At 39.9% G+C, this 24981-nt stretch overlaps 1 protein-coding gene across 1 annotated transcript; it reads left to right on the top strand.

Annotated features, from left to right (window-relative positions):
* Positions 1 to 3466: 3466 nt before the first annotated feature.
* LOC135223722 (small ribosomal subunit protein uS15m-like) lies at positions 3467 to 24981 on the top strand. Its single transcript, XM_064262477.1, has 5 exons — positions 3467 to 3656; positions 15892 to 16075; positions 18135 to 18268; positions 20699 to 20894; positions 24602 to 24981. Exons 1-5 carry the CDS (start codon positions 3518 to 3520, stop codon positions 24813 to 24815), a joined length of 867 nt encoding a protein of 288 aa, XP_064118547.1. The 5' UTR covers positions 3467 to 3517; the 3' UTR covers positions 24816 to 24981.

Raw genomic sequence — 24981 nt, 5'->3', positions numbered from 1 at the left:
TTTTTACCCTAAGTTTTTCTTGATATATTTGGGCCTGGGCTAGATCAGATCATTAGGCTACCTGTCCCTCGACATCTTCTAATGACGAAAGAGTCACAGAGCAGCACAGACAAACCTGCAGACAGATGGAATCGAAAAACGCTACTTACCTAATATCATTTATATTCCTGTAAAGTGGTATAGATATGTTGATGATATTTTATCTGTTCTGCCTGTCGGTATTGATGTAAATGATTTACTCTCTAAATTAAATAACCAGGTACCATTGATTAAGTTTACTCTAGAATTAGAAAAAGACAATTGCCTCCCTTTCTTAGATGTTTTGATACATAGAGAACCATTTCAATGTAAATTCAGTATTACAGGAAACCGACCAACAACTTAACTTATGTTCATTTCTATTCAGGCCACCATCTTAACATAAAAATATAAATTTTTTCTTCTATGTTTTTACGAGCATTGCGCATTGTCGGTCCTCAATATTTGGATCAAGAAATTGAATACATAAGAAAAATAGGGAAAGATTTATGCTATCCTTCACATATATTAGATATTTGTTATAATAAAGCCCACAAAAAGTTTTATAGGGTAAGTAACACGAAGAAAATTTTAGGAACATTCTCAGTTTGCCTTATTTTAACGGATTTGAAGCCATTAAATCATTGTTAAAAGCCTTTAAGGTCAACCTTGTTTTTTCCTATAATAACACACTAAAAGGAATGTTAATAACAAATGGCCCCAGAGAAAGCAACAACATAGTATATAAAATTCCATGTGTGGATTGTCCCTCATTTTATCTCGGACAGTCGAGCAAGGGTTTAGAAGTAAGGTTAAGACAGCATAAATATTCTGCAAAAACTGGCCAAACATCTAATGCAATATTCATTCATTTAAGTGAAAACAACCACCGAATAAATTGGATTGGTAGTTCAGTAAATGCAAGGTCAAAAGATGTCTTATTACGAAATCTTTTAGAATCTGCTTTAATACAACTTACTTCTCATTGTAATTTCAATATTAGTCGTGGCCTGTTTCATTTAGACCCTTGTATTTGTAACATGTTTAAGAATGACCTCAAAGATATGATTAGCGACTTAAATAAAAATGAGTTGCCTTAGAGATATCTTCGTTGTCATGTATGTTTAATATGTATTGTGAATATGTATTGTGAATATGCTGTTGTTTACCAAAGTTCTGAATAGCTGTCACCTATAATAACCCTTTAATTGTCTTGCCCTTGTGTCTGAGATGATTGTCTTAAACTTTTAATTGTACCCATTGTTTATGCTTGTTTGGGAAGGTTACTCATCTTCCAGGTGTGTCGGATTCTAGGTACTAATCTCTTTATAATCCCTATCTGTCAGTTATACAACCCTTCTTGTATTGTCAGTTCCTCATGTAAGTCTGTTCATCTGCTAAGTAAATGACGTTTGAATGTCGAAAGATCTCGCGGATACTCCGTTGTTTATTTGATCACGATCATAACTTTCGTGATATATATATATATATATATATATATATATATATATATATATATATATATATATATATATAGAAGCATAAAACAAGAAACTCTGAGCAGAAAAAACGAAAGATAGAAATAGTAAAGGAATGACCGAAAAGCCATTATGGGACAGTGATAGAAAAAAAAATTGTAATAACAATACATACACAGTAAATACGACAGACAGAAGAAGCGAGAAAATATGATGAAAGACAGTTGAAATAGGAAATAAAAAGAAAGGCAATGAGAAGATTGCAAAGACCTAGGAGCAGAAGAGGAAAGAAATGAAGAGGCTGAGGTTCATACAAAACTTCAATAAAGATCAATTCAGTGTCTCAGTGGCGTGATCGGTATGGTCTTGACCTGCCACCTCGGTGGCCGCGAGCTCAATTCTCGGGCATTCCACTGAGGGGTTAGAGATGTGTATTTCTGGTGATAGAAGTTCACTCTCGACGTGGTTCGAAAGTCACGTAAAGCCATTGGTCTCGTTGTTGAATAACCACTAGTTCCATGCAACGTAAAAATAACATACAAACAAACAATGAAGATCAACTGTTACATTAAAGAAATCTAAGCAAACGATGCAGGGCATTATAATGGAAACTACAGTCAATGTGAGGTATTGCAATCTCTGCAAGATTTCAGAAGACGATGCTAAACAGTTTTTCTCTAAGGAATTTGTGAAAATAAAGGATGAGGACAGCCTTAGATATCCAAAAATTACCTAACTAAAACGAGGTGAATAAATAAGAGTGAGAGTCAAGAACTGTTCGTCGGGGAAGTCTTGGTTTTCAGTAAAAGGTCCAAGGGAAGTCACTTTAAAAAAAAGTAAGTAAAGTAACAGCAAGGTAATTTTATTATAGAAAGTAGTACAGTAAGCTAATTTTGATGTTTAAATGTACAAAAGTTATTTGTTTGCCCACTGTGAATTATATCTGTGAGGCATTGCTTACAGGAAAGTGTAATGGCTTTGGAGTAGACAGAAACACTCAAAATTAGGAAAGTAACAAAGATAAAGTGATTATTGAAAATTGGCATTAAAACCTCAACCTGTAAGTAAATGAATTTTGAGTAACAAGAGTCAGATCAAAAGTGGGGATACTAAGCGGAGCTCGAAAACTAGAAAAGTTAGTGTTGTTACAAAGGAGTCATCGATTAGTCAAGAAGAAGTTCTGTAACTACCTCTAGGAGTGTAGTGCGCGTCCGCAGCTGTTTGTTGACTTCCTATGAGAACAAGCAAAGAAGCTGTTTTAAAGGCTTTTACCACTACTATTACTCCCAAGATCCGAAATAGGGCACTCTTCCTGCCACTCAAGAGATATTAAGAATAAACTATTCTATCTGAAACGTATACATTTGATAGTGGTGGAAATAGGCTCCTATACGAGATAACCGTGGATCAGTATGAAAACAAGTAAACACCCTGGATAATGAGAAAAGAAGAATATATGAAAGAATTAAACATAAACTTAAGTAAAATTGAATCAAAATTAAGCAGCAAAAAAATCATAAATAACTGGGACAGAAAAGCATGGCATAATGAAATGAATGACAAGACAACATTAAGAATCTGCAAAAAATATAAAGAAAACATCAGAGAAGAAATCTAGTATGATAGCACTGAAAATACAATTCTGACCTGTAGGGCCTGACTAGGCACACTGGGATTAAATGATAAAAATAGACAAAAAAGGGGAAGATACAAAATGCTTGTGCTGTGAGGGGAAAAAGAAAATTCAGAACATTTCTTACTCTAATGTCCAGCATATAATGAGGTTAGGAAGAGATATAGTTGTATGCAGCAGCCATTTCAGGAAAATAAAGAGGAATAAATGCCTAATTATTTCCAGATCTCCTGAGGGGTAAAGTTGAAACAAGAAAGAATGTATAAAGGAACTATGGCATTACATAGAGAGAAAACTTAAACAAAAGAGGAAGAAAACAAGCAAGTGAGCCGTTTCAAGAGAAAATCCCACTTATAACTACTACTACTGCTGCTGCTGCGGAAAGATAATGGCCCCCATCGGTAGTATTTATCGTGCAAGTGCAACTTTATCAGCTTCATCTCATGTATTGCGAGGTTTAACATCAGCCTTTTCACGTGTCACGATATCTCCTAGGCCTACTCTACTATGCCTACCCAGTAATTCAGGTACGTCAGGTTAAGGGCTTAATCACGATAGCCTACCGGCTAGGTATCTAGTAGTAGCTAGGTACCTTATTTTCATTTTCTCTCTTACCACGTTAGTAATCAGTCAAGGGGGGCGGAAGTATACTACTTAAGGGGTTACGAATTACTTTGGGAGGGGGTCCTCTCCTCAAACCAGCCAGGGTAGGCACCGCGGGCCAAGGTTAGAATAGGCAATCGAGACTAGGGGAAACAACCGAGTTGACCAACTGGGCCAGTCTTACCCATTCGTTGACCCACCTTCCAGGAAAAGTTATTTAACACGTCCTGACACCGGAGATGGACACCAGTCACTAGTCATTGGTCGTGGAAGCAACGCCTCAAGACCTCTAATTTCCTCTCAAAATAAGAGTTTTCTCCCAAAGTACAAAACAATGTCTTAGTACCTAATTTAAGATGAAAGAGAGGTTAATGACAGTTAGCCGTATGCAGTGCAAACTTACCTCCATGACCTTCCATGACGCTTTCGAAATTTTTACTTAAAACACCTTACCTGTTGAAGATTGACGCCATCTCAATGTTTGCGGAGTCACTTGTGTCCATAAACTTTCCATTTCATGTGCTAAATCCGCACACCACTTGTATCCATAGACACTGGGACACTTTCTTCACTACAATCTTAAACGATGACGATGTTCGGCCTTGAATCAAAGGAAACTCGCAATTTTTCGGGAGGAAAGAAGAAAAAGAGTGCCATGGATAATTTTGGGGTGGTTTACAGTTTTGTGGGCCAGCTTCACAGGCCAATTTCCAGGGCCGCACAACAACCAAATCCATCCGCACAGGTAAGTAGTCCTTTCGACCTGGAAGACCTACCACAACCCGCGACCATTCAAAACAGTCAACATGGCATCGCAGTCTAGTCCTCATCCGTCGCATGTTGCTTTTGCCGCTGCTAACCCGATTACGCTCATTCCTTTTTAAAAGTGGCCTTTTAGGCGATTTTAGTGGTCAATGTGAACACTGCAAAGAGGGAACAGTGAGCCTCATGAAAGAGGAAGACAGTTTTGTGCACTAAGTCAGGTTAGTGTGGTTTGTTTGGTTAGGTCACAATCATTGTTACCATACTGGGGGGTCCAGGGGGGCAAAGCCCCCCGGCCAGGTTAGGGCACGTGCGTAGTCAGGGTAGGTTAGTTCGTTTGGTTAGGTCACAATCGCCCCCTGCCAGGATAGGGCACGTGCCCTAAGTCAGGTTAGGTTGGTTCGTATAGTTAGGTCACAATCGCCCTGGCCAGGTCAGGGCACAGCACCCTAAGTCGGGTTAGGTAGGTTCGTGTGGTTAGGTCACTACCAGTATCCGTTTTCCTCCACCTATCTTTCGGCGATCACCACCACTCATCCGTTTCCCCCAACCCACAAACCCCTGATCCCCAACAGGGTCCCCCTTAACCGCTTCTGGTAATCTTTTGCCGATTGCTGCCACTCGTATCCATTTCCCCCTTCTCAAAAACCCAGGTTTCCCAAGAGGGTCCCCCTTTACCGTTTCTATTAGGCTTTCTCCGCTACATTGTTTTTGTTTTGGTTTCGCTGCCATTTTGGTTGTGTGTTCTTCCACCGATTTTCTTGTCCGAACTTACCGCCATCTAGTGGTAGGTTTGGACAAGAAAATTGGTCAGAGGTAAGACTGGCCCACGAAACTGTAGCTGCTCCTAATTTTGAAATGAATAGTTAAACATCAGTGTAAGATTATGAATTACATAAATTTATTACGTATTCATGATAATTAATTTGAAAATAATCGTTGTTGAAAAAGTAAATAGATTCCTGACTCAAATATCAACGGTTTTGCTGTGAACAGTAGCTACGGTGTGGTTTGCACTCTCCTTTGGTAAGTGTTTACCCCTCAAACCGGGTACGAGACTTACACAAAACCATGGAAATAAGTGAAATTAGCATATCTATTTGCAGGATATATTGATATTAGAGCAAGTTTATCATTATTGCATTACTGTGACAACTAGAATTCATGGAAAGAGTTTGTAAATGCATCAGCGTATGTGTGAAGCTCCACTAAATTGGCAACGATGAAATTTTGCCATTCCTAGCATGCAAGCATTAAAGGTTACATTTATTTTAGGCATAAGTATAATTATTAGCTAATAAATAAAAAAGTCAAAATAGTAATATTGACTTGAATCAATGAAAAGTGCGATCAAAACGATACAAAATTTTTGTCATAAACAATTCACTAATCTGTCGTCTGCTTGCTGTGCTTTTGGCAGTCATATGTACGTACGAATACAAACCATCGGTCCTTTACAATAGGAATGTAACTTGCGGCAGCTGGAACCGGTCGTAAGCCTTGAACAAGGGAGTTTGGTAGTTAATTGCTTGTCCGACAGTCCACGCACCGCGCGACTGGGAGGTGAAGATCCAATTTGCTTTCAGCCGTGCTGGTTGACAGACGTGTTCTCCACCTCTCTCTGCCCGCCTTTCATCGTATGCTTTGTATCTTCTCAAACTTGGTTTGCTTTGTGTGTGTGTTAAAATACTGTAAGTACGTGTGCTTTTGTATTTTATTATTATAATTATGGTATGGATTCCCGTGAGCTGGAGACGTCCCCATGCCCTCCCATCAGCCACAGAGTTTGCCCTGGTGTGGAGGGCCGTAAGTGTAGGGTCTTCCGCTCCTTCCCAGAAGTGGATCCTCATGAATTGTGTGTTCGGTGCTGAGGGCGCAAATGCTCTCACGCCGAGCCCTGTGATTTTTGTATATCTTGGTCGGAGGAGCAGTTGGTGCTATGAGGGTAGAAGGAAGCGACGTAAGCCTGCCAGGGAGTCCTCAGAAGGTTCTCCGGCGACTCCCTTGGTCACAGACACGTCCTCTTCCTTCCTGCCGCCATCTTAGTTCCCACCTATTTGAGTCAGTTCTGGACAGGGAATCCGTCTGGGACGGAGATTCAACTCTAGTAGAAGAGGAAACCAATTGCTCTTCGCCCAGTTGGGAGCAACCAATGCTACCTGTCCTGTGAAAGATCTGAGTTTGTGCAGGACTTTCATCAGGAGGTTTACTGGTGGAAATAGGTAAATTTTCTGCCAATTGTTCCAGTCTATGGACATCGCATCGGTGGCGTGAGCTAGAAGGTCCAGATTGGGAGCCACATAACACGGGAGTTTGTGATTGGACTCTGTGGCGAACAGGTCTACCTGAAGGCCCGGGATTTGATTGCAAATCCAACGGAATGACTTCATGTCCAAGGATCACTCTGACTCCAGCGGAGTTCTTCTGGATAGTGAGTCTGCAATGGCATTCCGTACTCCTGCCAGGTGAGTATCTGGCCACAGCAACCGATCAGTGACCCACCACCTTTTGGGAGCTGTAACTAGCTTACCACTAAAGGGAGCAGAAGGGTGGAAGGGCAGGACTGCCTGACCTACCTTCCAAAACCTAGCCTAGGTCTGGTTGGGTAGGCCAGGGAAGGGAATCGCAAGGACTTCCAACCTCACAAAGAATATGAATATTTATCATAAACGTGCTTATAATCGAGTGCATTACTGACTAACATCGAAAACACAATAAAAGAATGCATGCATGAATATCACGAGAGAGATAGAGAGGAATCGCCCTCTCCACAAAACTGCCGTACTATAGGCTAGCCTAGGAGCCAAAACACACTACTCGCGTATAACATAGAGAATAAAAGTACGTACGAAGGGGAACCATCACGCTCCTGAGGGACTGAGGACGAAAAGGAGACCACCAAAGGTAGGAAAACAAAATATAAACATACAACAAGAGACCTCAGAGTACGTCAGGAGCGAGTTAGGGCCTACGACGTAAGGATAAAATTCGTAAAACCAAAGCTCCAGAAAACGACAGGTGCTAGAATAATGATGGGGTATACGAAAACAATAGTCTAAACAGTGACATGCAAACAGTGAGGGAAATATCTTCATAATATAACAATGAGAAAGAACGCACGCGGCGAATGATGCACCCAAGATGGCGGATGTAAAAGGAGCGTCACCCCGGTTCGCGAGAACTAAGGGGTCAATTAAGGGCTAAAAAGGGATGCATCGTGCCCTCACGAGATACAAAAACGAAAAAAGGAATACTCAACTTAGATGAAGAAGCTTGGGGCTCTGGAGCAGACATGGCTTCGTCAAAAACACAAGAAGAGGGCAGCGAGAAAAACGTGCGGTCGCTGTAGCGTGCTAATACAGGAATGAAGCCTTCGAGCGGGAGTTGTAGTAGTAGCAAGCGGAAGGTAGACGTATTGTAGTCCTTGTAACGGCACCTACCTAGAGAGGGGTTTTGAGGGGAATCTTCTAATTGGCAGAATACCTGTGGTAGTGGCTTCCACTCGCCCCTGTGTTTATACCGACACCCTATGGGTGAGCGAGCTGAAGGTAGTAACTTCAGCATTCCTTTTAGCTTTTTCTCTGGTATATTTAGCATCTATTTATACCTAGAAATGCATGCTACAGGAGCATTTCACTGGCCGACACAGGTCGAACCCAGAAAGTGTGGCTGTGATATTTAGTGATCCGAACATAATCTAAGACAGTGTTTTTACCTGCCTGGCCCTGGAAGTGGGCAGGAAGCTTTGTCTTCTCCCAGAACCTCCATCACCCCAGCCAGAAAATGTAGCAGTGATATTTACAGGGCTGCAGCCTAACCTAATCTAGCTAGGATACTGAGTTTACCTGGCCTTTTGGAGGCCTCTGCCTCCGAACTCAGCTTACCATTACACGTACAAATATGCACTTTGTATGTTGCTTATCTTGAATTTGGTATGCTATGGTTCATAAGTAGAGAGAATGTCTGTTTTCTTTACAGTAGGTGTTGGGTATGGGAATGGCTCAGTGACTAGCAAGGAAAAGTAATACCTACAGCCATTCTTCTTCCTTGCCCTCTTTCTCTTAAGTTCCTGTAATGCAATCACAGAAAAACCACATTTACAGTGATTTACCTTCCCAGCGACTGTCATCACCAAATGATTCCAAATTGTGACTCACTTGAAGTAATAAAAAAATGTAGCATTGATAAAATCAGTTTTATTGTAGTGTCTTACCGAACAATTATAGAGCCGTGATTTCCAATTCAAATTTAGCGCGTCGGCGTCGCCAACACTGGTGGTGATGACGTCATCTCCCTCCACTCGCGGGAGAACCAGGTACAACTGCCCAGGTGAATCCAATTCTTTTCCTGCCGGCGTCCGGTGAACATCGGTGGTCGGTGCGGTTGGATAACTTTGCTTCGCTTTTTTCTTGTGGATTTGATCTTCGGAATTGGTGAAGTACTCTTTTTTTGGCGTTGTTGTTATTTTGATTTTTATTTAGGCGTTGCCATGTCGGATTTCTAGTCCGTCGGAGTTAGGTTTTGCATCTCAGGATGTAAAACTAGATTATCCAAGCTAGAGTATGATTCTCACACTAAATGTAAGTGTAGGGGACAGGTTTGTTCAGCAGATCGAACATGTAACGAGTGTAGTGATTGGACTGATTCTCAATGGAAGTTTTTTAGTTCATACTCGGAGAAATTAGTTAAAGACAGAATTAGAAAAGCAGCGCTAGGGAAAGTAGACTTAGCTCTGCTTTGTCTTGCGATGCATCTGTTCCTTCTGTTTCTCCTCAAATTGTTATGTCTCCTTTAACTACACCTCCTATTCCTCCTACTAATCCCACTTCTCTGGCTTCCCGTGTAGTTTCTTCCGACACCATTGCCAGTCTGGAATCGAGGTTAGATCAGAAATTTTCGGTACTAGCGAATACGGTTTTGCAACTTGGTAATTCAGTTAAGACGTTTTTGGAGAAAGCGGCCTCAGGTAAGAGTGTAGTTGAGGGTGCGTCTGTCTGTCCTGACACGTCTCCTAGACAAAGGTCACTGTCCAGCTCCCCCGCACCGGGGAGAAGACATACCGGAAGTCCAAGGGAGTCGATCGGGATTTGCCACCCACAGACAGGCGCCTCTCTTGTTGAGCCTGTTGCGCCTCAACAGGGCTCGGTTAAGCGTTGGAAAGGTGTTGCGGTCAGACGCCTTTCAAATGATTCAAGCGATTCGTCTCCGGTCGCACGGCGCTCTTGGCGAGATTCGCCCGTTTCGCGTCCCTTTAAAGAGGCGTTCAGGCGCCGATTCTTCGCCTCCTCCAGTCAAGCGGTATAAGGAGCCTGAGAGTAGGGTTGCGCCTCGACCGTTAGCGGCTCGTTCGTCGCCTCAATCTGTGCCTTTTTCGGCTCCATCTACTAGTAGAGATTGTGGTTTTAGCGCTGTAGCTAGCAGTTCTAAGGGTGTTTCTTTAGGCGCTTTTTCGTCTGTTACGCCTGATGCACCTGTTTCGCCTCGAATTTCGGCGGCTCCGAGCGAGGCGCAAGTAGTTTTTTTTTTCCGCCTCCTGCTGAACATTTAGGCTCTTCCAAGCCTACGTTAACTGTTTTTTGATTCGTCTCTGGCGCCTTTGCGCAAGCAGTTAGAGATGTTAACCAACTGGATGAATGAGTCCAAGGGTGGTTCGAAACCTTCAGATCCGGTTGTAGTTCCGTCTACTTCTTCGGCGGTATCGGAGAATGAAGAAGAAGTAGAGGAGGAGGATTCACATCACCTCTCGTGTTATTCACGTCTCCTTAGATTTCTTCTGGTATCTTATCCAGATTATTTTGAGAAAGCGGCTCCGCGCTCCCCAACTTCGACTTTTTTGATGAGGAGGAAAAACTTCAGACCCTCTCCTCCCAAAACTTGTTCTATCTAAAGCGGTTAGACATTCGTTGAAAGAGACGGAGAAATGGATGTCTATGAAAAGAGACTTAGGGAAAGGCTCTTTTGCTTACCCTCCCTCTAAGTTGCTTCGTAAGAGGTATAGGTTTTATGTAACTGGGGAAGCTCCTTCTCTGGGAGTTTCTGCCTCCTCCCAGGGAGACTTCTCCAGTTTAATCGACTCCTCTAGAAGATCTGCTTTCGCCGCAGCGAAAGTTTTCTTTACAGCGCCTGAGTTGGACCACGTTGTAAAGAATCAATTTAAACTTTTGGAAGTCTTTAGCTTCCTTGATTGGACTATTGGCGCTTTAGCGGCCAAGATCGAAGACTGTCCTTCTCTTTCCCAGAGTTAGCGGAGGATTGGATTGGTGTTCTGTCCTGTGCGGACAAATCCATTAGGGATGGATGTGATGAGTTAGCTTCGCTCATCGCCTTTGGTACCCTTAAGAAAAGGCAACTTTGGTGCTCCTTTGCTTCTAAAAGGGTTACGTCCCAACAGAAGTCTGCTCTCTTGTTTCTCCTTTTGTGAAAGATAACCTTTTTCCAGACGATGTAGTGTTGTCAATTTCGTCTGCGCTAGATAAGAAATCTACTTCGGATTTACTGGCACAGTCTACTAAGAGACCTAAAGCTCCTGTGGAGACTGTTCCTTCGGTTTTCTCCTCTGGCCCAAGCGCCTTTTCGAGGGAGAAAACCCAAGCGCTTCTTTCGGCCGAAATCGAATTTGCGACCTCAGTCTAAGGCCTCGGCCAAGGTTAACAAACCTTCCAAATGAAAGCTCGGTTCTTCATGCACCAGTGGGAGCCAGGCTGGGCTCTGTTTTGGGAGGAATGGGAAAAACAGAGGAGCAGAAGCCTGGGTAGTGCAAGTACTCAAGTTCGGCTATCGTATTCCTCTCGTTTCACCTCCCTCGCTCTCACCTGTGCCAATTCCATTCCAGGCATACTCTCCGGGCTCAGACAAATTTCTGGCGCTAGCCGCAGAAGTGGAAGCGCTTGTTCTCAAAGAAGCGATAGAACAGATAGAAGGGGTATTTCCTCCAGGCTTTTACAATCGCCTTTTGTAGTTCCCAAGTCATCAGGGGGCTGGAGGCCGGTTTTTGGATGTGAGCGCCCTGAACTTGCATGTCCAGAAAACAAAATTTCATATGGAGACCACTCGGTCGGTTCTGGAGTCCATCAGACAGGGGGATTGGATGGTCTCTCTGGACATGCAAGACGCTTATTTTCACATTCCGATACATCGCGAATCTCGGAAGTACCTGAGGTTCATGTTTCGAAGGCAAGGTGTTTCAGTTTCGGGCGCTTTGCTTCGGACTAGCGACCGCTCCTCAAGTTTTCACCAGGGTTCTATCCCCGATAGGAAGCTGGCTACCCATATTAGGAGTAGAATCTCCCTCTATCTGGACGATTGGCTTCTCCGGTCGGAATCAGAGAGTCGGTGCATGAAGGACCTTGGAAACAACTCTGGATCTTGCCAGAAAGTTAGGAATTCTGGTCAACAAACAGAAGTCCCAGTTGGTTCCATCTCAGAGCATCCTTTATTTGGGGATGATTCTGAATGCTCAAGTTTTTTCGGGCTTTCTGTCCCCGAAGAGGGTTCAAGGCTGTCTGGAGACAGTTCAGGAGTTCTTGGACAAAAAGGTAAGTTCTGCCAATCAGTGGATGAGGCTCCTGGGCAAATTGACGTCAGTGGAGAAATTTGTGACGTTGGGAAGACTGCACATGAGACCTCTGCAGTTTTTCCTGAGAGCCTCTTGGTGCAGGAAGACACAACCAGACTCGATTACCTTTCCTGTCACAGATCAAATAAAAGAGGACCTAAGGTGGTGGCTGTCTCGAGCAAGGTTGGAAGAAGGGTTAGATTTACGACCCATCCTCCCGAACCTACAGTTCTTTTCCGACGCATCGGACACAGGTTGGGGAGCCCTACTGGGAAATCAACGGACTTCAGGAGCTTGGTCGGAGAAGGAGAAGAAGTTCCACATAAATGTAAAGGAACTGTTAGCAATTTTCTTAGGGCTCAGACAGTTTCGGAGCTTAGTAGAAGGCCGAGTAGTGGCAGTGCATTCCGACAACTCCACGGCTCTCTCGTACGTGCGGAACAGGGGGGGACTCAGTCTTTCTCTCTGTACGAAGTAGCCAAGGATCTCCTCCTGTGGTCAAACGAAGCGAAGGTTCAGCTAGTCCCGAGATTTGTTCCGGGAAAGATGAACGTCCTGGCGGACGAGTTAAGTCGTCAACAGCAAGTGTTACCTCTGGAGTGCACTTTGGACAACAAGATTTGTCAGAAAACTTTGGCGCCTTTGGGGACGACCGTCAATAGACCTGTTCGCGACATCGAGGAACAACCGTCTTCCTCTCTTTTGTTCTCCAGTCCCAGATCCTCTAGCTTGGTCTGGTGGACGCAATGCTGTTGGATTGGTCGGGTCTGGAAGCTTATGCATTCCCTCTTCGTCTAAATAAGGAGAGGTGCTGAACAAGTTCAATGTCGCACAGCAATGTAACGCTAACGTTAATCGCTCCCTTTTGGCCCAGAAAGAGTGGTTCCCGGACCTTCTCCAGTTGTTAGTAGACTTCCCCAGACTTCTTCCTCCAGAGAAGTGGCTTCTCAAACAACCTCACTTCAAGAGGTTCCACCAAAACTTGTCCGCTCTAGCTCTGACAGGGTTCAGACTGTCCGGAATCTTGTCAGAGCGAAAGGATTTTCAAGAAGAGCTGCAGAAGCTATCGCTCGTTGTAGAGAGAGTCTTCTAACAAACTCTATCAGGGAAGTGGAGAATCTTCAGAGAGTGGTGTAGAAGTGCTAAAGTCTCTACTTCTGCGACCTCTTAACAGAAATAGCAGATTTTCTCTATTTCTTAGGAACTCTAAGAAACTGGCTCCTCGACGATCAGAGGATATAGAGCCATGCTCTCTTCGGTTTTTCGACATCGAGGTTTGGATATTTCCTCCAATTCAGATCTGTCGGACCTCGTTAGGTCTTTCGAAACCACTAAGCTCCCGCAAGATACAGTGGCTTGGAACTTAGATGTGGTGCTTAAGTTCCTCATGGGGCCACCGTTTGAGCCTTTGAAGTCGGCTTCACTCAGGAACTTGACTAAGAAGGCACTCTTTCTTATTGCACTAGCTTCTGCTAAGCGTGTCAGCGAATTGCACGCTATAGACAAAAGAGTCGGTTTCTCTCAAGGCAATGCTGTATTTTCGGTATCTTTGACCTTTCTAGCCAAAATGAGAATCCTTCTAATCCTTGGCCGAGGAGTTTTGTGGTAAGGAACTTATCTGATTGGTTGGACATGAGGAGGAAGAAAGGCTCTTATGTCCAGTCAGGGCTATTAAAGCAGTATCTGTTTGCCACTAAGGGTATCAGAGGACAATCTTCTAAGCTCTGGACCTCGGTTCAAAATCCCTCTCGTCCTCTTTCTAAGAATGCTATATCGTTTTTTCTTTATTAGAGAGCTTATCAGGGAAGCTCACTCGCAGTCCGAGAACGACAATCTTTCCGTTCTGAGAGTTAAAGCTCACGAGGTTAGAGCAGTGGCAACTTCTTTAGCATTCAGAAAGAATTTATCTTTAGCTTCGATTCTTCAGAGCAACGTTCTGGAGATCGAATTCGGTTTTTGCGAGTCATTATCTCAAAGAGATAGAAACGGTTTCGAGAATTGTAAAACGTTAGGTCCGGTGGCGGTTTCTGGCATGGTGTTGGGAGAAACGGCACAGGGGTCGTCACTCTATGCTAACTTTTTCACCTTGAATAGGTTGTCGAGTTCAAGGGAAGCTGGGGGTACTGAGTACCTGGGATACTCACCAGTCTGTTAGGTAAGATTTTACAATGGTTTGGGTAATTATATGTTTTTAAATCTGGTGTTCGGTGACAAATGTTTTGTATGATTGAATTTCTGGTCTTAGCCCAGGGCAGGGCAATCTTTGTTGTTACTATCCTCCGTCAGTCAGCCTTGACTCGCTTGAACTACGGAAGGATTCCACTCCTGTAGAGGCTAACTTTGGTCAATTCCAATTCCTCTACAATAGTAAGAAGAGCACCGACCAGAGGCAGTAACAGTCTGCTGTAGCTCTCTTACAAGGTAAGGTACAACAGACACCTTGAGTGTTTACTGGTATTGCAATAAAATGTAACCATTTAAAAATACTAGTGGTCCACTGAATCCCACCTTCCCATAAATGTGTAATCAGCTCTATAATTGTTCGGTAAGACACTACAATAAAAATGAAATTTTCATTATTACAATGAAGTTTTATTGTATACTTACCGAACAATTATGATTATAACCCACCCTCCTCCCCTTAGGTGGACGGACGGGCAGAAAGAATTGGATTCACCTGGGCAGTTGTACCTGGTTCTCCCGCGAGTGGAGGGAGGGAGATGACGTCATCACCACCAGTGTTGGCGACGCCGACGCGCTAAATTTGAATTTAGTATCCTGTCGTGGAAATCACGGCTCTATATTGTTCGGTAAGTATACAATAAAACTTCATTTTAATAATGAAAATTTCATTTTTATATGTAGGCAGAAAGCTTCATGATCCTGAAAAAAATTTTATACTGTAGCTCTAGATTTGTATATTAAATTTGCTTATTATTTTTTACTTGCTATCTGATCATCTATCTTAGCCTCTTAGGACAGATCCATGATGAAAGTGAATATTGGGTAGTGAAAATAAAAGTGACAAAAAATTTAAGTATGAGAAATATGAAGATTTAATTAGGTAAAACTAAGAGTAAGTGTTATTTAAAAAAAATTGTACAAGTACCAGTCTGCTGCACAAGGGCTCTTTGCTCCGAGGACTCTGGGAAGAATATCCAAGAAGTTACTGAGAATATGTAAGTTTAGAAAACTGACAGTCTTTTGACACTGTATTAGTAAAGTAGTTTGTAATCATCTACCTGTCCTTCACACTCCATAATAGAGCACCAAAATCTTCATCATTCAGACATTTGTGTTACTTAATTTAGTGACAGTGAGAAAATTATCACCACACAATTATCAAGTACTTTTACTAACATATACTTAAAAGTGTGTTTGAATTTTGCACTTTTTGTAATGAGGTGAGAGGAAATTGCCCCACATTTTGGAAGAATAACTCATACACCTCATCAATGGACATGTTTTGGGAACAGCTTTATCTTGAATAACCTAAACTTCCTACTTACAGAAGGGCAGAGCTCCTCCAGTCAGGTAGGACATGATATTCTAGATAAAGTTATGTAAGTTGGCAGGCCCAGGGTTATAAATTTCCCCTTCCCTGGTTAGGAAACTGTATCCCAAGTGAAGTTTGTTTCAGTTTTATCCCTGTTAATTAGCATTACTTTTCTTTTACAAGTAGCTTTAATCAGTAATGGCTACCCTGTTTGAATAACCAGTTATGTACTATGTATATAATTTCAGCTTAATTTTCAAGATTACAAAGCAATTAAAAGTTGTGTAAAACGTTTCATATTTGTAGAAGCTTTTAGATTTCTTACTGTGGTATACTTGATTTTCAGTGTTTGACCAGCGTCGTCATTATGCTATGCGACTAGAGCTTAATGAACATGGCATTGTATGGCGAAGACCTGAATACATTCCATCTTGGACACCTCCAAAGTCTGGAGATCTGAAACCATATGCAGAGCCCAACCCATCAAGACCTCCTCTCAAGGTTTTACCAGCTAAAGATGCCTTTGAAAAGTAAGATCATCAGTGTTTGTTTTTAATTTTATAACATTTTCATTGCCACATCATCCCAAGTATGTAAACCTAATATTTAACAGCATTCAATCCCCTCAATCTTTCATGTAACTGAGAGAATATATGACACAACAAATATGTGCCTCAGTGTTCACGTTGCAACCTCCTGCGTGTATGTAGTAAGAAAGTAGTTTTTAAAATATTTTTCTTAGAAATAAATCTATGAAAGATTTTGCCAGAATCTTCAGCATTTTCAGAATATCCAGTCACTAAATTTTCTAGAAGTCATTTATCAAATGAGGTTAACATATTATGAACAAACCCTTCATGCCAAGCTGTATCCGAGTTAAGAATGTCAATTTTTGCTTGGGTTAAACCATTTACTGAAAATGGTTTCGAGAGCCTTTTGGATAGCTAGCAAAGCTTTAACTCCTTGCATTTTTTAACATACCAATACAGTAGTGCCTCAGGTTACGAAATTAATCCGTTCCAAAGCGGCCTTCGTAACCTGATTTTTTCTTATCCAGAACTACGTTTTACATGTAAATTGCCTAATTCGTTCCAAGCCCTACAAAAACACCACAGTAAATTTTATAATAAAGCTAAATTGACCAATAAACAATGAAATATAACAATTTGGACCATTCAATATCTAACCTAACCGTTACTGTACCTATAAATAAAGTGTATTAGTGTACAGGGTACAAGAAATACTGTATGTACGTATGTAGTAAAATGTGGAACATTACCTTTTGAGTGAGGCAATGTCCGAAAGTGGCGACAGAGGAGGACAAACGGCAGAAAACATGAACACTTAACTTTACGAAACATTAAAAAATGGCAGAAAACATTAACACTAAACTTTACGAAATCACTAACACAAATTTAAGTTAATGAACGAAATCTACATGAACGAACGAATTTCATGTGTGTACGATAACGCTGCTGAAACGAAATGGTCGAGGAACTCCCTTACGTAGGTGCATGATGGGATAGATACTGACCAATAGGAGAGCAGGATCTTACGGCGGTAACTAGCATCAGGAACCAAGGGGAGAGTGGGAGAATGGTGGTGAGTCTACTGAGTTGGCAGCACACCAGTTTTAAAATTATTCTCGGAGGCCCAGGCGAATCTCGGACTTTACAGCACACCCTTTCGCAACCTGAATTATTTTCGTACACAGAAGCAAAAAAATCTACGTCTTTACCTTCGTAACCTGAATTTTTTGTACGTAGGGACTTTCATATGTAGGGGTATGACTGTCCTTCAGGCCAGTGCTAGGAGTTGAGAACTTATAATCACTAGTTTTGTTAAACTTGATAACCTTCCAGATTCTTGTGTTTTGGCTTTTGTTACAGAATAATATTTCCTTTATTACAAAATTATGTTTCTTTTACCGTTAGCATCATTGCCTGTGGTTGTATCTAGTTGCCGTGCATATATTATGCTTATCTAAGTTATATGAAGCTTTTTAATTTTTTTTGTTAGGGAACACATGTAAGACTTATTGCAAAAACTTTTTACTATATTATATAAGACCTTATTTCAATGGAGTGCCAACCATAGAGTTTGTAAGAGGTGTACACATATCACAAACAAAAAGGTTTCCTTTTGTAGGGCCATTCTGCCCAGGGCACAGTATTTCAAACTGATTTGTCTCCTATCGTGACTTGTTACAAATTTAAATAACTAACAAGTAACTAGGGCTACCAGTCAAGTCTTTTGTGAAACTGTGGTTTACATGTGTATATGAGGAGATTTTTAAGCTGATTTTAGGAAACTTTTCGTATTTTGTATTATTTCTTTTTCAATTTATAGCCTGTAATATATCGCAGAAAGGAAATAGGTTCAGTTTTTCAATGCATAATTATCGTTATGTCTTGCATTGATTATTTTGCATACCAATGGCTTGAGTTGATTGATGCCCATGTTTTGATATGACTAAAGAAGTAGAGTATACTTTGACTTCAGCTTCCCCTGATCATATATCCTTTGCTGTAGATTTTGTCAAGTATCTAATGGCTCAGAAGTATAATTATCCTCCACGTTTTTATTTAGATTGGATGAAGAAACAAAACGTTTCTTATCACTGGAGCTCTCAACACGTGAAGAAACCCTGAAAATTGGACGACTGGATGCGTTGAGGAAGGTACAGAAACACAAATATGATACTGGTTCCATGGAAGCTACAAGTAAGAATGCATATACCATCAGAAAATTATATACTACTGTATAATTATCTGATGGTTGAAACATTTCATTTATTGTTTTTTGTTATACTTTTTATCTGATAATTCTAGAGCAATAAGTGAAAGTTCCTCAATATTAGCTACAGTTCACATAGCTAATAGTGAAGGAATTTATGCCAAGTGCAGATTCTGTTTCCTTAAAATTCTCCTTCCTCTGATCAGAAAAGCATATCTTCTTATGTGAGTACTGAGAATTTCAAGTATCATTTCACATTCTGGCTTGCCAGGTTCATCAGATTTAATATTCATTTCATAACTTGAGACACTAAGTATATGAGAATTTTGAAATATATTGCCATGCTTTTATAGGCTTAGAATAAGCATAGGAGAATGTTGAAATGCTTGTCCTTGCTTTAGATTTGAGAGAACATGAATAGCTGGAACTGTGTTAATTAAGTTTATGTAATATGTATATTTATTCCCAGTTTGTGTTTATATAAAAGTGAAGGTGACTTTATGCATATCTATCCTTGACACTTTGGGATGTTAGACCAATTGCAGTGCATGAAATACCTGTCAGCCCTTACATGCACATCCTTGTGTTGCTCATAGTACAAACAGCACTAATTCTGTTTCAGTTCTTAGCAAACTTGCACGTTTACGATTCATTGCCAGTGCAAGCATTTCCACTTTTAGTTGTAATCTATCTAAAAGTATCATTTTTTATTTTCATTTATACTGTATTTGAAGTTATAATAATTTTCCCATTCTTTTCCTTGCTGAAATTTTATTTTTTGCAACATTTATTTTGGTTTCATGCATGTTAGTTTTACCCATTACACAAATTGCAGTTAGTATGAGATATAATTATAAATGGAAAATTATCATTTTAGTACCATCGTCTTCATTCAGGTCCAGGATAGAGTAGGGTAATCATTTGTTGACATTAGACTAACTTAATGAACCAGGTTTAAGCACTGTGTAGTTAGTTTTAATATATGAGCCTGTTATTGTGTCCAGACTTTTGATACTCTGTATGGTGGAAAAAGTTATTTCTTTAAAGAGGTTACAACAGCTAATAACTTGAAAACACTTTCAAATCAACATTTCAGCTGTAGATAGCTAAGATGGGTGGTGGTGAATATTAATTAATACAATGAAGAAGCAGAAACAGGCCACTGAGTTATTTTCCAACTTTCTCATGGGAAAGGCACTAAGATGGCTGAGTTTCAACATATGAAAGAAGCCTGAATGGCTATTGGCTTGCAAAACAACCTTGCACAAGTTAAAGTACTATATATGAAAAAATATGGAACAGGGAATAAAGTAACAGTTATTTCAACCAGCATAAACATGCATTAAATATGAATAACACAAGAAGTCAGAAAACCAAGTGCATGGCACTTTAGTTTTACAGCCTTTCTTAAACACTGGGCATTGGCATCAGCAATAGTGCCATGTACATTTTAATTATACATTAAAATATGGCAACATAATGATGGGGGATCTCAACAGAGGGGAATGGTACTCAACAGTTCTTTGATACATAGTACAAAGCAGTACAGGAAGTTTCCCATATATGTAATAGTTTATGGAAGGTGTTCAAATAAGATATATTCCAGTTATGGTGGATTCATAGTTATGATTGTTTGGAAAAAAGAAACAAGCACTTCCAGCTATTTTGTCTGAAAGATAAAGGCAGTGGTAGGATGTTGACATCCAGACTGTTTATGGCAACTGGAGTCATAACAGTAATCCCACAACTCCTGAAACCTTGTTATTTATCAGTTACATAATGTTTTATTAGTCTCCTAATCTGAATGATAAACATGAAGTACAACATAGTTTAGGATAGGTTTATTGAATTATTGTTAGCTCTGAATTATAATTCAGTGCTGAAATGTAGTCTATACTATAGTTACTAATCAGAATTTTTTTTTACTTGTCAAAAGCTCAGTACATACTGTCCATTGTCTCCAAAACCAAAGTTTAGTCATTTTGTCAAAATGTTAAAGAATCATTGGGAAAACTTTGCAATTTTTTTTCTCTTTGGAATGTCTCATTATGAACCAATATTTTCTGTACATGATAGCCAGTATATACCTCATCAACTTCCAGCCAAGTTTTAGTGATGATGTTGTCAACAGGTTGTCCAGAATGTTATAGTCTTCCAGTAGTTGATTTTGTTGAATGTCTTGAATGTTATCAGCATATTTGGCAGTCTCTTCCAATCTTGTACTTGTTTGCTGTACAATAAGATAAGTGTAATGACCTAGTGAATAAGAAGAAATAAATACAGGACTTCCTTTGGGTTAGCATGCCTGAGGTAGGTACTTTCATTTCTAGATTGGTCTAGCTTTCAAATTAAGTAGTTTCAGGTAATTATAAAGCATTGATTTATATTTGTCACTTGGAATTACTTTTTCTTTGCAGTTACTATGTTAACTTGCAAGATTCGAAACTTACAAGAGGTACTTCTGAAGAATAAGAAAGATAAACCTGCACGGTGTCACTTAATTGAATTGATTGCACGGAGAAAGAAATTAATGAAGCATTTAAGACGAATGGACTACAAGCGTTTTGAATGGCTTTTAGAAAAGCTTAATCTGGAATATAAACCATTCCCAACGTAAGTGGCTCATGTATTTTCATTGTTAATGGCATCGTCATCATCATCATCATCATCATCATCATCATCATCATCATCCTGAGTTTTGCACACACTTGAAGATAGTTTAGTTAACCTGTCTTGAACTAAAAATATGAAATTATCACTGATTATTGATTTTAATTCACAGAGTTGGCTCTGTGCTTTGCCAGATTAAATGTACGTATACAGGAAGAGGTTTTTGAAAACTGGTCATATTTTTTCCTCATCCCAGGGCAGTTTAAGTGAGCTTGGCTTTCTTATTGAGCAATTTGAAGTTGCAGTAGTACCTCAGACTTCGAACTTAATCCGTTCCGGAAGACTTGTTGAAATAAATTTGTTATAAATATGAAACAAATACCTATCCCCATAAGAAATAATGGGAATCAGGATCATTTGTTCCAACCAACTCAAAAAGTCCCCCTTTCAAATTTTTATCTGTTATTAATGTGTTCAAAAGTTAAATTAAAAGTGTAAAGTAATGAAACGGTATACATTATATGAAGTAAAATTTTTAAAAATTGTTTCTTTGTACAATTTACGAACTGTTTGGTGAAAATGGCGCACAGCTGGCTGGGGGATGGAGGGAGGAGAGACAGGAACCCCTTGAGGAAACTGAAATGGTTGCAGTAGGCAAAGGTTGATAACAAAATTAATTTTATTCACATTTTACAAGGATGATCAAAAGAATCGATAGTGTGCATCCGATTCTGTGTGTGTGTGTGTGTGTGTGCGTGTGAAGAGAGAGAGAGAGAGAGAGAGAGAGAGAGAGAGAGAGAGAGAGAGAGAGAGAGAGAGAGAGAGAGACAGTAATCAGCTGTATGATTGTAGATGTGTTTACACTTGGATCTCAAGGGCATGAAAGAGATTTTGCAACAATACATCAACTTACTGTTGGCAAACGGCAAAATTTAAAATATGCAAACATGAGGATTTTGCAAACTAATAATAAGTACTAGAAAATGCAAGAAAAGGAAAGAGATTAAATAACTTTTCACAAGGAAGTCGTTTAAAAATACAATAAAAAATGCAGAAGCCGAATGTAGCATCAGTGAGTTTATTGTGAAGCTAAGTTACTTTTGTCACTAGATAGGTATTTTACTGTAACAAAAAGAAGTGATTTGGTTAGTGAAAGAAATGGGCGAATCATCCCAGCCCAGCTAGTAAGTCAGTAGGGAGCAGACCCCCGTCTTCACTCTCCTCTCTCTGTGGTCTTACTCATTGCACCGAACACTGACTCAGGTAATATTTTTTATTTTTATTACTGTATTGCATTTGATCATTTTCATGTTTTATCATTATGTTAAATATATTGTGAAGTAATATTTTATTTTTTATATGTGAATTGGTACTGCTTTTGCGTACGTATTATAGTTAAGATTTTACTGTCTTTTCGTCTCTCCTCCACAATATCATGATGCTCGATAACTGGAAATCATTCATTCATTATTCCTAAAAAAAATATCAATGCTCCATCCCTCTATCTCAAGTTTCCTGTGCATCACCGCAGTGACGAATGATTTTATTAATCGTCTATGCTAAATTTTATTGTAGAAAGCTTTGTTCTTTCATTTATTATTTTGTTAAACATGGTCAAAATATACCGTCTCACTCTGCGCACTGAACACTGGCTCAATTAAGACTGTTTTTATTGATTGTTTTCATATTTTATTGTTATGTTAAGTTAATTGTAAAATTCCTTTTTTTTATGTGAATTGTTATTGACTTTATATATATACAGTAATATTATTATTATGTAAAATTTATTGTAAAATTCCCTTTTTATGTGAATTGTTATTGATTTTACATACATACTCTTCTCAACATATCAACGCTCCCTCATTCAGTCTCAAGTCAGCTGCACATGATGTCACCGTGGTGACGTACCGTTTTGTACATCTTTTATGCTAAATTTTATATTGAAATTCTTTATTCTTTGATTTATTTTGTCGAATATGGTTATCATTGAACCATATACAGTAGTACCTCGAGATACGAAATTAATCCGTTCCGAGGCGGCCTTCGTATAATGAGTTTTTCGTATCTTGGAACATATTTTACATGTAAAATGGCTAATCCGTTCCAAGCCCTCCAAAAACACCCCTGTAAATTTCATAATAAAGCTAAATTGACCTATAAACAATGAAATACTACAACAATTTGGACCATTCAATACCTAAATTAAGAATAAAAATCCAAACCTGTAAATGAAGTGTATATTAGTGTACAAGAAATATTATTACTGTAACGTAAAATGTGGAAGCTTACCTTTCGAGTGAGGCTATCTCCGAAAGTGGCGGCAGAGGAGGAGGAGGAGGACAAACGGCAGATACGTACACTTAACGTTACGAAACACATAAAAAAATGTCTAAAAACAAACTAAACTTTACAAAACACATTAACAAAACTGTAACACTTAACTTTACAAAAAACTTAAAATAAAATTTATTTTCTCTTTTTGATTTTTACATTTCGTTTTACTTTTTTATAGTTTACGTAATTTCAATTTCTTCACCACCGAATGGATGCCAGTCCGTTTACGGAATTTTTCGAACCACCCATGAGAAGCCTTGAACTCTGGGGTTGCCGTTGATGTCCCCTCTCCGCCGTCGTCTTTGGCTTGGGCAATCAAATCGCCGAAAATAGCGCTGGCCTTCTGGCAGATTGCCGTCTCGGTTATCGTATCACAATCGATTTCTTTGTCCTCGATCCATACAAGAAGCAGCCTTTCCATTTCATTATGCACATGGCTCCTCTTGTTGGACAAAATAGTGACGCCCTTGGAAGGTGTAGCTGCTTTGATGGCTTCCTTCTGCTTAAGGATGGTGCCTATCGTCGACGGATTTCGGCCGTATTCCTTAGCGATCACACTCAACCGCAAGCCAGCCTCATACTTTTTTATTATCTCCATTTTTGTCTCCATAGAAAGCATTCTCTTCTTTCTGTGAACTTCAGCAACTTTCTTGGGACCCATGACTCTATGTACTGTACGTAATTAAGTTACGTTCTCACAACACGATAAAGTAGCACAACACGATAATATGTACGTACTGCAACGAAATCACTAACGAATTTACGTTACTAAACGAAATCGTTGGAGCGAACGAATGCCAATTGCGTACGGTAAAGTTTCGGGTGCGAAGTGGCCGAGGTAAAGCACGCCAACACGTAGTACGTATGTATAGAAGATGCATGATGGGAGGGATGCTGTCCAATTAGAGAGAAGGATTCATGGCTTGGCTAGCATCAGGAACCAATGGGAGAGCAGGAGGATGGTAGCAAGTCTACTATAACTAAGATGGCGGCGTGCGGCGCGAGTTTCAAAATTGTTATGGGGCGAATCTCGGACTTTCAGAAACCTTTCGTATCTTGAAAACTTTTCGTATGTAGAGCAGTAAAATTTTTCGTCTTTGCTTTCGTAACTTGGATTTTTCGTAAGTTGAGCCTTTCGTATCTCGAGGTACTACTGTATTGTAAATGAAAAAAACATGATAATACAGTTTTTCTTGTATGACACAGTAGGCTGTCAAATCTAAGTATAAACAAGGTAATCGGTCAGTTTGAAATATGAGCATTTGTTCAACAGACGGTGAAAAATTTTCTTGAAAATTTCGTTAGAAAAATGGAAGTTCGACATAAGAAACGTTCAACAAACAAGGTACCACTGTATTTTTGTTTTTCATTTCCAGGGCTTACCACTGGATTACAAGAAAAGATTCTTTGAGAAAGCTGGTTCAGCTACACAAGGAAGACATAAGAACAAAGAGATTAGAAGAGTATAGAGAAGCTTTGAAGAGCAAAGAAGAGTCGTTCTTAAAGGAGAAAGCTGAAACTTTGGAGTGGATTGCAAAGACCGAAGAGGAGTTGAAAATACCCTTGGCTAAAAAGTATATTACTTCATAAAGGCTTGTAGACCTTGAAGTAACTAAAATTTCAACCTTTCTTGAAAAAAAGTCTTAGGAGTAATATATCTTCTTATAATTTTTCAACTGTACAAATAACTGTGTATATTTAAGACTATAGATTGTCAATGGTTATTGTAATAGTAAAGTAGATGAATCAAGTTTAA

The sequence above is a fragment of the Macrobrachium nipponense genome, chromosome 10, assembly GCF_015104395.2.
Source record: "Macrobrachium nipponense isolate FS-2020 chromosome 10, ASM1510439v2, whole genome shotgun sequence".
Classification (NCBI taxonomy): domain Eukaryota; kingdom Metazoa; phylum Arthropoda; class Malacostraca; order Decapoda; family Palaemonidae; genus Macrobrachium; species Macrobrachium nipponense.
This window is presented reverse-complemented; position numbering and strand designations above follow the sequence as displayed.

Coding starts and splice junctions, on each gene's coding strand:
- LOC135223722 (XM_064262477.1), top strand. CDS start 3,518: ATGGCCCCCATCGGTAGTATTTATCGTGCAAGTGCAACTTTATCAGCT. Junction 16,076..18,134: donor GCTAAAGATGCCTTTGAAAA/GTAAGATCATCA, acceptor GTTTTTATTTAG/ATTGGATGAAGAAACAAAAC. Junction 20,895..24,601: donor GAATATAAACCATTCCCAAC/GTAAGTGGCTCA, acceptor TTTCATTTCCAG/GGCTTACCACTGGATTACAA.